At 45.8% G+C, this 14,267-nt stretch overlaps 1 protein-coding gene across 1 annotated transcript; it reads right to left on the bottom strand.

Moving 5' to 3' along the window:
• Nucleotides 1–902: 902 nt before the first annotated feature.
• Nucleotides 903–13,998, bottom strand: synm (synemin, intermediate filament protein). The gene is made up of 4 exons (XM_035395269.1): nt 13,030–13,998; nt 8,179–8,303; nt 5,149–5,225; nt 903–4,453 (listed from the first exon to the last, which is right to left on the bottom strand). Exons 1-4 carry the CDS (start codon nt 13,846–13,848, stop codon nt 1,296–1,298), a joined length of 4,179 nt encoding a protein of 1,392 aa, XP_035251160.1. The 5' UTR covers nt 13,849–13,998; the 3' UTR covers nt 903–1,295.
• Nucleotides 13,999–14,267: the final 269 nt, after the last annotated feature.

The raw sequence follows: 14,267 nt of genomic DNA, 5'->3' as shown, positions 1-14,267 counted from the left end.
CGGTCTTCAGTGTTTCGATTTACCTCTTGATTAAGTGGCGGGTATAGACCAGACGGATTAAGGCGATTTGCTGAAGCCGATTCTGCTTCTGCTGTAGAAGCCTGACTGAGCCGACGACAGCTCTTAAAATAACCACGGCTGCCGTGGGGCTTCACCTGATCCAAGGTCGACGGCAACGCAAGATTACAGAAAACCAAGCGCTCAAGAACACAGCGGGGATATTCACTCCTCCCAGACACTTCACACTTCCCAGTCACAGAAACAACAACAACAACAACAAAAAAAACGTGTCAAATACTAATACATTTCCCTCAAAGTTAAAAAAAAAAAAAAAAGCGAAATGGGGATGTGATATAGTCGCTAGTGTGAGCGACAAACTAGAAAAGGTCGCGCTGAATACGTGCTGGGCTCTTCCATTCCACAGCACTGAGACATGTGCGGTGGAAGAACGTGCCGGAGAATGTGCACGTGTACGCACCTTTTCTTACTTACCGCTCCCCGTCTTCGGGTTCTTTATCAGAACTCCCACGACCGCGTGATGTCATTTAACGATTAGAAGATCGCAGCCGAAGGAAAAGGAAAGAAACTAACCATGTTTCAGTTTCACATTCGATGCTGCTACTCATAATTTAAAACTATTGCGTTAGATATTTTAGGAAGACATTTAGGAAGTGCGCAAAACAAATATGAAACATGGAGACGTTCAACAAAACGAACAAATGTTAATCTATTAATGCTGGTACAAATGGCAATATGTATATGAGTAACAAACTAAATTCTGCATATAGTTAAAGTACTGAATAATTAATGTCAACCGTGTAAGACTAGCATACACAAAGCTTTGTATTAGAAAGTAGTTATGAGAGTAACTTATTTTAATTTCTTTTGGTAGTTTTTTTTTTACCAGTACAGTGACAGACTAAGGCTTAGTAGTAACTCTAAATGAAGTACAAAAATATATATTTAAGAACAAGAGAAAAGAAAATATCTTGCAGGAAGAAAAGAAAGACTTCTCTAAAACTTTGCACAGCAGAACAATTACAGCTTATAGAAATTTGCAAAGGAAAACAACACATTTTATTGCAGAATGCTGGCTATTTTTTTTCTTTTGACTTATTACTCATATCACATGTGATATTACCACATTCACTGTCCATAACTAAACTAAACCATTCTTTGCTGGACAACTTCTGGAAGATTAACCATAATTAAAATAAAATAACTAAACATATGGAGTTTTACTTCATTGTTTGGGGGACATTGAAGCAATGTATTTTATTTAAACTAAGTTTTACCTAATTACCCTCAGTACTGTCCAAATAGACTGTGGCGATTTTCTTCTCCTGGTTGACCTTCAGCTGGGGGTCAACAAACTGGGTCTGCAGCACCTGGCCATATTCCACCTGCTGTTTCGTGAGGTCATCCCACTTCCTGGCCTCCCCCTCGTGGCCATGACTGTAGGTGGGCTCATCGCCCTGGTCATAGCTCACAGTCGTTTTGCGCACGTAGGTGTACACGCCCTCTCCGCCACTGGGTCCCCCTGCCTCCAGGCTTTGTGAAAAGAAACGCTGGAACTCCTGTGCCCCGCCCTCGGCAGGCAGGGATGTGGCACTGCCAAAGTTCCCGATGTCCATCTGGAACGTGAGAGATCTCTCGGAGGGGCCCAGCTTGATGACCCTCTCAGTTTTGTGGATGTCATTTGCAGATTCCTCCCCACATAAGCCTTCCAGACCTGGCCCATCTAGACCCACTGTTGGAGCCATGCTTAGCGGTTCTTCGTCCTGATCCCTGATGATTTTCACTGCGTACTCTCGGACTGTTTTACTGCCAGTGGCATGCTGGAGGCCCGGGTGGGATGATGCCTGCACCCGTTTGTCAGACTCGCTGTCCTCCAGCAAGTCAGAATACTCCAGGTCCCTGAGCTCCGCCGTGATGGTCACTGTTCCATTGTCCGAGACCTCCTGCACTTTCTTCACATCTACAGACAGTTTTTTAGGACCCGCCGGGACATTCTTTGTAGCATGGGACAGCTCACCTTGCAGCGACTCAAAAACATTCCCCTGGAGTTTGTCCAGGTCTCCCCTCAGTTGTTGCTTTGGGTCCATGGAGTCTTCTGTCAGATGGTCCAGCATTGACTCCTGCACTGTGGGAGAGACTTGCACCTCCTCCTCAATGATGCACTCTGGGAAGCGGTCCTTAGCAAAGCCAAGTTCGCTTGTCATGTAGGAGCCCCTGTGCCCCGACTTGTACCCTTTGTCCTCTTCGAACCTGGGATTGATCGGGGGCACCTCTTGGTAGTACCTCTCGTCCGACAAGTCATCCAGCACTCCGTAATGTCCATAGGATGAAATGCCACGTTCCTCTTCAGACTCAGAGATACTGTCATCAGGTGTGGAGACAAAGTACTCTGTTTCCTGGGCATGGCTGAAGAAGGGGTCATCAGTCTCCCTGTAACCTTCCCTAACCCAGACTGACCCCTCCTTTTGGTACTCAGTGTCCTCGGTTGGGGTGGGCTTACTCACCTCTGTCTTGCCCCCCGGGTGCTTGGCACCATGAGAATCATTGTCCAGCTCTTCAATCTGGAAGAACATGGAGGAGGGCTGGAGGAACGTTGGTGCAGGATTAGCCTCACCCTCCTCATCGCCATGATCTTCAGCTGGTTCCTCAATTATCTCCACATTGACAGACTTGTGTTCGAGGTCACTGCCACCTACATGGTGTCCCAGGCTGAGGAGGTTCTCAATCGCACTCCCTGTCGGGGTTCCCTTGATGTCCTCCAGGGAAACCTTCTTCACCCCCTTGCCGAGGAGCTCCTGCAGAGCAGAGTCATCAGTGATATCCACGTCTTCCTCCACTCTTGATTCCAGGATGATCTGGGTCTTTGTCTTCCCGTCCTCGTCCTCGGTTTTCTCGACACGATAGGCCACCTTTGAGTCAGGTGATGGGTTTATGAACTTGGTGTCCAGACCAGCAGGCCTCATCACCTTCTCAATGATCTCTTCCATGTAAATGTAATCCACCATCTTTTCATCGCTTGAGCCCGCCTCATCAGGATCATCACTCTGAAGTTCCACCCTCTCTGGGATGTTAGTGGTCCTCAAGTCCTCCCAGTCTGGAGTCGTCCATTCCTTCCAAGTGTCCTTTTTTGCATCATTTTCGTCCCTTCCCTCCGTCTTGTCAATCTTGTGTCCTCTCAAACCACGCTTGCTCTCCCCCTTTCCATTCACCACAAAGGTGCTTTCCGTTGAAGTCGTAAACACGGTTGTTTTGCCCTTCGTCGGGGCAGGTTCAGGACTGGGGCTGGCCGCAAAGCCTGGCTGACTTTGACTGGCTGAATCCTTCTCCAGGTTATGTAGCGGTTCTTTAGTTCTCACGATTCTCTCTTCTACGATTGTCTTTTGGACAGTAGTGGCAGCTGGTAGTGTTTCGCTTGGGCTTGCCTCCTCAGGAATGTCACTCTGAACTTCCGACCTCTTTGGGAAATTACTAGTCTTCACGTCCTCCCAGTCTGGAGTTGTCCATTCCTTCAAATGGACCTTGTTTGCACCCTTTTCTTTCCTGCCCTCTGTCTTGTCAACCTTGGGTCCTCTCAAGTCATGCTTGCTGTCCCCCTTAGCATCCACCGTAGCAGTGCTTTCTGTTGAAGACATTACTATGGTTGTTTCATCCTTCATCGGTGCAGGTTCAGGGCTGGGCCTTGTTGTGAAGCCTTGCTCATGCTGATTGGCTGATTCCTTTGTTGGTTTTTTTAGCACTTCTGTTGTTCTCACGGTTTGCTCTTCCACAATTATTTTTTGGACACTCGTGGTGGCCGGTAGTCTTTCACTTGAGCCTGCCTCCTCAGGGGCGGAAATCTGCACGTCTGACCTCTTCGGGATATTACTGGTCCTCACATTCTCCCGGTCTGGAGTCGTCCATTCTTTCACAGTAACCTTGTTTGCATCCTTTTCTTCTTTGCCCTCTGTCTTGACAGCCTCATGTCCTCTCAAATCATGCTTGCTCTCCCCCTTTCCATTCACCACAACGGTGCTTTCTGTTGAAGTCGTGACCATGGTTGTTTTGCCCTTCGTCAGTGCAGGTCCAGGACTGGGCCTGGCTGCAAAGCCTGACTGACGTAGACTGGTTGAATCTTTTGCTGGTTTTTGTAGCGGTTCTTTCGTTCTCACACTTCTGTCCTCCACAGTTGTTTTTTGGACATTAGTGGTGGCCTGTGATGGCCTGGTGAAGGAGGGAATGTCTCTCCTGACAGGGGCATTCCGCTGATCCCTAGCATGAGTGCTGATGGGGATGACCCTCGCAGGACTGGTGGACCTCATGTTAGTTGATCCAAACGAGGCCTTGAGGCTTGATGCCAGGTTTGTGTACCGGGCCTCTGGACCGGTGCTGAGCGGGTACTGTTTCTGTACTTCCTGCCTGGTCGTAGTCGACCATGGTTGTGACGGCATCTTAATATCTGGTGAGAGAACATGATCGAATCATAATGTGCATTCTTCCAAACGGGTGTCCTTAATACCAAAATATTTTTAGTGCTTCTCTATAACAATTTAGCATGTGCATTGTAATATATATTACACATCATAATATATATAATATTTATTAGCACCTATAAACTGAATTTGATTTTACATATTTCTTAATACTTGCAATGCCAACCTGAACATATTCCACAGGCTTTGTATTTATGTAATCTTGTATTCATGCCACAAAACCTTATATGCCTGAGGTAAAAAATGTATCAGATATGAAGACACAAGACACTTAATCCGCTCAGTCTCAGCAGAAGGAGACTTGCAGGATCTCACTGAGGTTCTTAAATTTTAATAAAGCAGATTACAGAACCTTCATGTTGAGTTCTCTCAGCAGAAGAGGACATGGATGGTACTTAGGTATGCTTACATTCCACACTCATACTTGGAAGTATTTTTTTCCTCAGAGAGATTCTAATACAAACAGCTTACCAGTACTAGCAGTGGAAACAGAGGCCACTTAAGTCTGTAAGACCAGACATGACACAACTGCTGATGCTCTCTAGACGGTAGGAAGAATAGGCCTCGACAGGCTTAATAGCCTGTCTTCCTAATTAAGACTTCTTAGCTTTTCTTTTAAGCCCATGAAATATCTGTTGTCTGTTAATGTGCCAGACTGTACCTATTCTCCGAGATGCCTCCCTTGCATATTGATCCATTTTCTGAATGGGATCTGTTCTTTCTCCTTCCAGCAGGGCCCTGGGGAGAAATTGCAAAGAGACAAACATATTCAGAGTCAGAGAAAGGAGGGCCAGAGTGGGGCAAAGACATACCTAAGGGACTTGGTAGTGTTTCCAACAACATTTTACAGCGAGCACCACAAGCTAAAAACCCAAATCTGGCAACCTCACACAGTCTTGGCACACCCAAGAACCAAACACAAAGAGTGAGAAACCATCAGCTGATAGTTCCACATAAACTCCTTTGAACAGGGAAGAAGAAAAGCGGAAAAACGGCAACAGCACAGTACAAGTAACAACCAGCATACCACACGCGCATTAATGGACTCAACCTACCTCTGCGGTGGCTTCAGTCTTTCTGAGGGTCAGTGGTTCGGGGGCCGGTAGCACAAAGGAAAGGGTGTGGGGATACAACTGAGGTAAAACTATGGCTGGACTGTGTCCACAGACCTGCTGCTAATAGTTCTGTGTTTGTGGAAAGCCCCCTGTGTGTGCTGTGTATGTCCGGAACAACAGACTAAAAATAACAAGAGCGGTGCCCTGCATGTCCCCTGGTGTGGATCACAATGCTGGAATAGGACACAGAGGAATAAACGGCTATGGAGAGGAGCTGTGGGGGAGAGACCACTGGGCGCGTGTTCGCTACGGTGGAGAAAACACCTGCCCAGGACAGGAGTGCTAGCTCTGAGACTCCTAATGCGCAGAGAATACAACTCAAGCAAGTTCTATTAATTATTTAAGGACAGGGAACCATTTTGGACGTGCACTGGGGAGGCATAAATAAAATTTATGTGAATGCACGTTCTACCTACATTGAAGATACTCCTGAGTGACAACCCCTGCTCTGCAGCAGTAGCTAAGAATATCCTGATGTATGAGAATACAAAAAGAAAAGAGATGAAAAAACTGTGAATACTCAGCTTAGTTCTGTTGTGATGCTAATTCCCCAACAGCTACACTCTAGAATGCTTATTTAATGCCAAGTTGTGCATGGACCATTTGCATACATTGGCATCGATCTTTATGGTTTAAGGAATTTGTAAGGATTAATGACCATTTCAGAACTGAGGATGCATGTTACTGTTCTCAAGTCAGTTAGGAGCCCCATACAAGAGGGGAAGGAATTGTGATTTGGAGGCACGTTACTGTTCTCAGGTCAGTTAGCAGCCTCATAAAGGAGGCGCTGTGAAATGACAGGATCCCTGTGGAATGCCTAAGCGTTCTCGGCAGATGGGAGGGCAACAGTTGTTGTGTTTCTAGCGGCAGTGTAAAAAGTCACTAAAAATACATTGGGAGAAGAGGGCAGCATTACACAGAGTGATTTGTGGCTCTGCTCATACATCCAAAGGGGCTTCAGAAGCGATGAGTCAAATCAATTAGCCCCCGAAGAAAGTAAAATGAATGTCAGGCTTTATTTGGTGTGCTGTGTGCATGCCTATGGGCAACACTGAAGCACAAAACACCAGTGAAGACAACCAGTCAACAGTCATGGATACATGATATGTTTGTTCTTTCCTTCAAGTCCTCCTTTCTGTAAAGAGGTGTTAAAGAATCTCAGCTGCACAGCCCTTTCAAAAATGTACCTGAGTACAGTATTCATGTAAGGGATTTCAGTTCTGCAATTCGGCAATTAGCAAATTACAGGTAGCGCTATCAGTCAACATTACAGCCACTATGCCTTCTTAAAATAGTACACCACACTTTAATAATGTATGACGGTGCTGCGTGAGTAAATGTGCGGATGTTTATTCTCATGGCGAATGCAGTTCAACAGATGTAGCATGTCGTCCTTGCTCAGGCGGACGCTTGACCACTTGGAGAGAAAATGGCCGCCACTTAGAGCCTTTCTTTGATTAAATCCTTCTTTCTTGCTGTGGATGCAAAGAAAAATTTGTGCTTTATGCTTTAAGGTGCACACTACTGGGTCCAGCAGACGACATGCCGTATAAAACCATGAGCGCCTGTTTAAATATTTCATCAGCGTGAAAAGGATGTGGGCTCTTGGGCTGTTTTATATTTTATATAGTGAGACCACTCACTCGCACAGTAAGCCACACTTATGTTTTACGGGGCCGACTACAACATTAAAACGATTAAAACCCCCAAATTAAAAGTATTGTTCTTCGGTGGATACTCCCTTATGATCCCGGGAGTGCAGTAACTCTTTGGAATTTGTATGGTAGCAAAGCACGCTGTTGCCTCCGGTGCCACGGAGAGTTTACATCAGTACACTTAATTATGAACTTGTTTTGCTAAGAACAAATGGGCGCAGTCAGTACTGCCCATGCTATTATTACCACCATCGCTCAGAGTATTTTTATAAATGAGCCCCTTCGCAGATCGCCGCATTGAGACTTAAAGGGCGGGGCCGAAGAGAGCCATAAACCAGCAAACAAACACGGTCTCTAAGACAGGTGTCCTATTTCATGCCCTGCTGGTCGCTCTCCAGGTTTAATCAGGGCTCTGGATTCAATCAACATTTGTCAAGAACTCTGACTCGCAAGTAAATACAAGTTTTTTTTCTCTCTGCAAACACAGTTTGTGAATTGAGTATTCCCCAAAATTGAAGAAAAAATGTACTTTGCAAGTCAAGGCTACACGTTGATTGAACCCAGGCCTGGGTCTCGGTGAGGTTGAAGTATGATCTGCATTAAATGTTTTTGCTTCCTGGGCACCATCTTTCCTCCCTGGAATACAAGCAGTGATACTAGATCTCGGCTTTGGCAACCCCTCCCCCTCCCAACAAGGGTGGAGCTAGCATACTGACCCAATAAACTGAACCAATCATTGCTTTCCCTGGTAGCTGGGTTCATTATCATTGGCTCATGCAAGCGTAAAATATGTAACCTGTAAAAGGTGAAAAAAGCATGATATGTATAAAGTGTATGACCCTGGTTGTGTGTCTGCAATTCAAACGAGGAAAGGCGGGTTCTGAGTTATGATGTCATAGGGAGGAGTGCTGTGCTCCCTACCTGTAAGTGGCCACCTCCAGGCCGAGGCCCATCTTCACCTGCATGAGCTGCTGGTACTCCTTCAGCTTCTCAGCGATGGTGTGGGCCAGCAGCTCGCGCTCGTCCTCCAGCTCCCCGATGATGGCCTGCGAGGAGAGGGGGCGTGGTCAGCACGCGCTATCCCTGTCCAACCGCCTGCTGCATCCTCTCTGTGCTGTACAGGTACTGACTGAGACTCTGCCCCTCTACTACACAGGTACTGACAGAGAGACTCCGCCCCTACACTGTGGAGGTCCTGTTGTAAATCTGCCCCTGCTTTTCCTCTTCACTGAACTATATAGGTTATTGTCTTGGCAAAAGGCCTACCTGGCAGAATTTATGACAATACAAAAGTATAAATATGACAATAATCATTCCTAATTTCAAGTTATATTTTTTCAACAAACTGACAACTGATGAAAAACAACCCATTCCTAGCTAATCCAGAGTAATCTAGCTAATCTAGCGTATGCACAAGACACATGTATCAGCGATCCAAACATACAGGTATTATCTTAATAACCAGGACGATTAATAAAAATACATCTTTATAAAAAGCTAAATTAATTCCAGGTAAATAGAGATATCAATAAAGTGACTGGCTTCAGCTCCCCAATTTGTAGCTCGCTGGCCTCCAGATTCTTGGATCTTAATCAGACTTCACTAGCAGACAGTGAGCTACAACTTGGGGCCTTTATGTGCTAATTATGATCATGCTCTTCATTATTTTGCATAATTAATGTGCCACATCAATTTAAATAATGATTATCAGCATTATGGCAACAGCTGTTGAGTGGACCTCTTGATATATTTATCTTAAAGTAAAATACATTTCTACATATTCTGATGAACAGAAGTAACTCATTTTAAGATACAACCTATGTGCAATCACTCTTTCATAATGAAAATGTTTGGACATGTAGTCTGCTTCTTTAATCCAGAATAAAGTCTTTTCATTTAATTTTGATTTAATATGAAGTTCAAAAGGGGGACTGTAATACTCCATATGAACTCTAATTATTAAACTTCAATTACAAGAAAGGAAACAATTGCTAATGGGTGATCCTTTATTTATCATAATGAAAAATTTGGACAATGTAAAATGTGATCAGCACCTATCAGTTTAAAGTTCTCAGTCTTCTTTCATGTCATGGCTCTTACTACCAGTCCGTAACTGTTCGTAAATGTAGCCAATCAGCAGAGTGTGTTTAGTATTCCAGTGAGTGGACGGTTCATAATTTACCCGTAGTAGGCAGAAGCTGAAACAGTGATGTGTTCTCGTTAGTGTTCAGATCTAGTGTCTGTCCTATACCTCCAGCCCTAACCCCCCGTTTCACATTCAGGCTTTCAGGTGGGGGTGGGAGACGTGAGGAGTCCTGAAGCCTGATAAGGGGTGGAGCTACAGCTACTGGGCTCAAGGAAAACCAATTAAAAGACTTTGCTCTCTATGGAAAAACACTGCGATTGGCTCAGATCCGTCAGTCACTGATAACGTGATGGCTTCAGGTCAGTGAAGCTTCAAACTCCCAGAATAGGGCATAAAAAGTGTGTGTGTGTTTGTGTGTGTGTGGTGGCTTTATTTAAAGTGATAAAGTGGCTTTATTTGTTTAAGGGAGGGGTCGGATGATCTCTCAAAAAGTAAAGGAGAGAAAAACCTCTAAGGTCAGTTCCAAATAAGTGAGACAATGAGTATCCATTACAGCACGTTGCCTAATATTTCCTGGTGAGCACAACTGAGGAAGCTGAAAAGCCTCATATTAAATCTAAAGTGCATCTGATTCCATTGACTTGATTCCGTCTCGCACTGTTATGCCAGAGTGGGCCCTTGAATACTCACTCTTAACGCCTCTAATGGAAGTTCATTGGAAGTGTATGTGTAATAATGGGAGGAGTTATGCTGACAGTCTCCGAGGTGTACGAACCGATCAGAAAACATTGCTCTCTATAGCAAATCACGATGATTGGTTATAGCCAGTCACAGTCCTGACAGCGGATGATGGCTTCTTCCATCTGCTTTCAGAGTAATAAAACCAGCCGGTTCACGAGGTTCAATGACTAACCCATCATGAGACAGGTGGGGAGGGACCTGTGCTCCTAAAATGGTAGACGGTTTGTGAGAGCATTTTCGAGCACGTACTCTATGCAAATTATCCATGTGATCCAGGCAGGAACCAGCACCCCCTGCTGTTTGCCAATTTTCACATGATCAGGGCATACGATGCAATCACAGTATCCTTTCCAAAGGAGGGATCAAACTCTTTACACTGAGAACTGCCCCAAAGCAAATTGCAATAGACCTATTTTACTATGATTTTCCATTTGGGCTCATGGTGAAATGACATAATCCACATGATATACCTATTCTTTAATGTGAGAATCAATTGACCTTTGGCACAGAGTAGTGAGGGCGTATTATTTCTGTGTACTGTTTCTATCAAACAGCTGCCCTCCCCTGCATGAAACTCCTGAACATCTCTACTCACACATTATTCTCATTCCTCATTTTAAGGAGGAGGGAGATTAAAACTCTGACAGCCTGAGCTGTCTGACTGTGGATGATCCTTCTGTGTACACCGGTAAACAGAAGGCAAACTACAGTGATGGCAGAGCTGAGGAGTTGTTTTTTAGTGGGCTGGAGGGTGCAGCATCATACTGAGCCAATTACAGTTCTTAGAGGGAAAAGGATTTTGATTGGTTCATATTACAGCAGTCTGCAGTCCTTGGCAGATTGGAGCACCACCCATCACAGAGCTCACAAGGCCTGAATGTCGCGTCACCAGTTACTACCTCAGGACGCCTGTGTGTGGCGAGGCCCACGATCGACGCTCCCTACTTCCACCAGACGCTTTGTCGGTAATAACCGTTCCCCGCTCGATGGCCCAGGTAATGAGCTGTACGAGGGTCAGTGTGCAAGGCCTCAAGGGACTTCTGAGCTCTAATCCCATTTCTGCCAGTGCAGGCTCGTTTCTCCTGGGATGAATGTGTGTGAAGCCTGCAGGCCTGCAGGGCAGCCCGATCCTGTAGCAGGACCACGTAGGGACTCGCCTCCAGCAGGTCAGGAGGATTTACGGGGCAGCGGGTAAATTGGTTTAGGAGCCCGCTAATACCGTAACTATAGGCCGCAGGGCTGCCAGGGGCTCTGATTCACCGAATTCAGTCTGAGGGGAAACACTGAATTTGCACCCCACGGGCGTTCTTCCCTCGCTGAGAAAAAGAGAGGGAAAAATTCCAAAAGGTTTTGCAGGAGGGAGAAGGCTTTCCGTTGCGCTACACTTCCAAACGACGCAGTTTTACCCTTCAGATGGAAGAGGGCAGGGCAGCTGCTTGAACAGCACTTCTCCCCGTTTAATGGGCGCGGGCTGCCGTGGTGCAAATCGCTCGAGCGGCTGCGCGGAACTGCATGACAGGCCATAAAGAGTCATCTGCGCTCACGGTTAGCACGTGCTAACGAAGGCAGGGAGAGGCTAAAGCGCCTCAGAGGCAGGTACTCATCGTATTTCCCCCAGGCGTTGTCAAGGGCAGCTGTCGTTTGATGTAGTCCCCTTGCAGCTGTGCACACAGACCCCCCCCCACCTGCCCCCGCCTCCCCCAATCACCACCACCAACACCACTACCGAATTTCAAAAGCCGTGCTGTAGAGCACCTCTGCTGAAACCCTAGTAGGTATCTGTGCCCGTCTCCTGTATCAGCAACCTCCTGTGGCTGCCAGACTATGCTAGCTTACTAAATATGTCCCCTGGTTAAAGGTAGGAGTGCAGTCAGCTTTAAATCTAGCACAGCAGTGATCTGTAGGCTCCTTAACTTATGTCCCCAAATGAAGGTTACAATTATTGTGCCTGATCATTTTCACAATGTTAGAACCTCGCAGGACATCTGGATCTCACACAGATAATGCAGCCTGGTGATGAATGCAGAAAGATACTGTATTCAGTGGGTCAGAAGTCTGTTTTTTTTGTCCAAAGAGCCCCACCCACTGACTGAAAAGGGGCCTGCACATGCAACGTGCTTCTTCACCTCGATTTACATAGGGCATACAGTGGCACACCGCGTTCTAGGGTTGCATTTCATCAAGACAGAGCCTAGTGCCAAAGAATGAACGATGTGAAGCTATTTCATGGCACATAATGATACAGTATTTTCAGGAACTTTAATATGTGATGGTGGATTTAGAATCATGCATGGTTACGTGCATGCACAGAGGTGCTCTGTGTATACGATACAGCATGTGATAGTCATCTAAACCTAATATTATTGTGTTACTGTCACTGAAATGATTAAACATACAGCAGGTGGCATCACTTATCTAATGTTAGTTTACTGTCAGCACCCAGTTCATTCACACTGCTAAATGTGAGGGACTGGGAGTATATTTTGGTAACAAAGAGTGATATATGTGTGTTTTCAACGAAAGGTGCAGTGCGTTCACCACCCCAGTGATATGGTTTGAACCCATGCAGTCCCCATATTGCAGTTTAATCAGGAAGTTTAAATGTGGCCAGTATGTACGTGCGTCGTTTGTGAGTGCAGGCCTATTTTCAGTCAGTGGGTGTGGCACTTCGGACAAAAGAGGCAGGCTTCTGTAGGTACAGGGGGAAAGATGGAGAAAATGTATACCGTACCAAATACCGTATTTCCACGTAATTAAAAAAGCCGATTGGAAAACAAGCAATTTAAATGGTCGACAAAGACAAACCAGAAGCTGTGTCTAATGCCATAATGCTATAAGAACGTATTCTGTGCGTCTTTTTTTAAATTTTTTTTTTTTAACTCCAGCGTAACATAAAATGCACAAGTTTTATTCGCTTTGACACTGTGACGAAGATGGTGAACTACCTGATAACGGTCTGCCTCCAGATGAAATTGATCCTGCAATTGTATGAGTTGATCCTCAAGGTGCAACTGTAACTTGTTTTGTTTGTGAGCCTCCGCGTGGAGTTTCTTGAGCTCGGAAGCGTACTGTGTCTTTTCACGTTGCAGATCTTCCAGGTTTGCCTGGTCAGCTTTGATTGAGTCTTCCAAGACCTCGATCCTGCGGCAATAAAGCTCGAAATTCTCATTCAAACTTTCGGACATCATGTGCCCGTACGCCTCGATTTCTTCCATGGTTACGGCGGGGTGTCCCTGGTAATTTTGAGTGATAACAATGGGCAGTGCTCGCGAATGCACCTCGTCGCGGAGGTGGGAGATGTCTTGTCTGTGGGCATCTTGCAGGCACATGTACTCGTTCTCGAGTTGGAGCAAGTGCTCTTCCAGGGCGGCGTTCTTCTTGAGCGCTTGCTGTAGCTGTATCTCGCAGCCTTTCCGCTCGCCTTCGATGTCCCTGCTGATCACAGTCTCCTCGCAACACAGCGCCTGTATCGCCTGTAGTTCTCGTCCGAGCTTCTTTCGATCCATCTCTGCTTTGTACTTTTCTAAAGTCAGTTGATTCACCACCCTCCTGAGTTCCCTCAATTCGGGCAGATATTGTTTTTCCCATTGCACCGTCTTGTCCTGCCTGATGGTGTTTATCTCCTTCATAAGCAGGGCGTTATCCTGCTCTAGCTCCTTCACTCTGGACAGGTATTGCCTTAGCCTCGTGTTCAGATCCTGGAGCTGAATCTGTTCATTCTCAAATGTTCTCCTAAACTGTAACATTTTTGTTTGTTTCTGCATAATGCATACAAATAGCGTGGCTTTTAAATTATTATCGACTCACTCCTCTGTGTAAGTAGAACAAATATAAACTGAGGCGACGCGAGATGGAGCATCCGCCTGCGGAGTCGCGGTGTGACCTAAGTGTGATGAGATTGTGTGCACTGTCGCGAGGAATAAGGAGGAAGGCGGGACCTTGGCTCACAGATCCCATGTTCCATTCAACTGGGGGCGGGGGGCTTATGAAAAAGCTTAATAAACCTTCTGATGTACCGCACTAGTCCCAAGTGGACCGTTAATGCTGCTACATACGGTAGCGTGTGAAATTCTATTTAAAATCAACCATTTGAATGCTATTTATTCCAGTTGATTAAACATGGGACGTTGACGCATGTAATGCATAGACTATATAGCCTAATCAGTCGTCGATAGGCTACAAT

This window comes from Anguilla anguilla, chromosome 16 (assembly GCF_013347855.1).
Source record: "Anguilla anguilla isolate fAngAng1 chromosome 16, fAngAng1.pri, whole genome shotgun sequence".
NCBI lineage: Eukaryota > Metazoa > Chordata > Actinopteri > Anguilliformes > Anguillidae > Anguilla > Anguilla anguilla.
The sequence above is the reverse complement of the archived record's forward strand: the minus strand, read 5'-3'. Positions and strand labels throughout refer to the sequence as shown.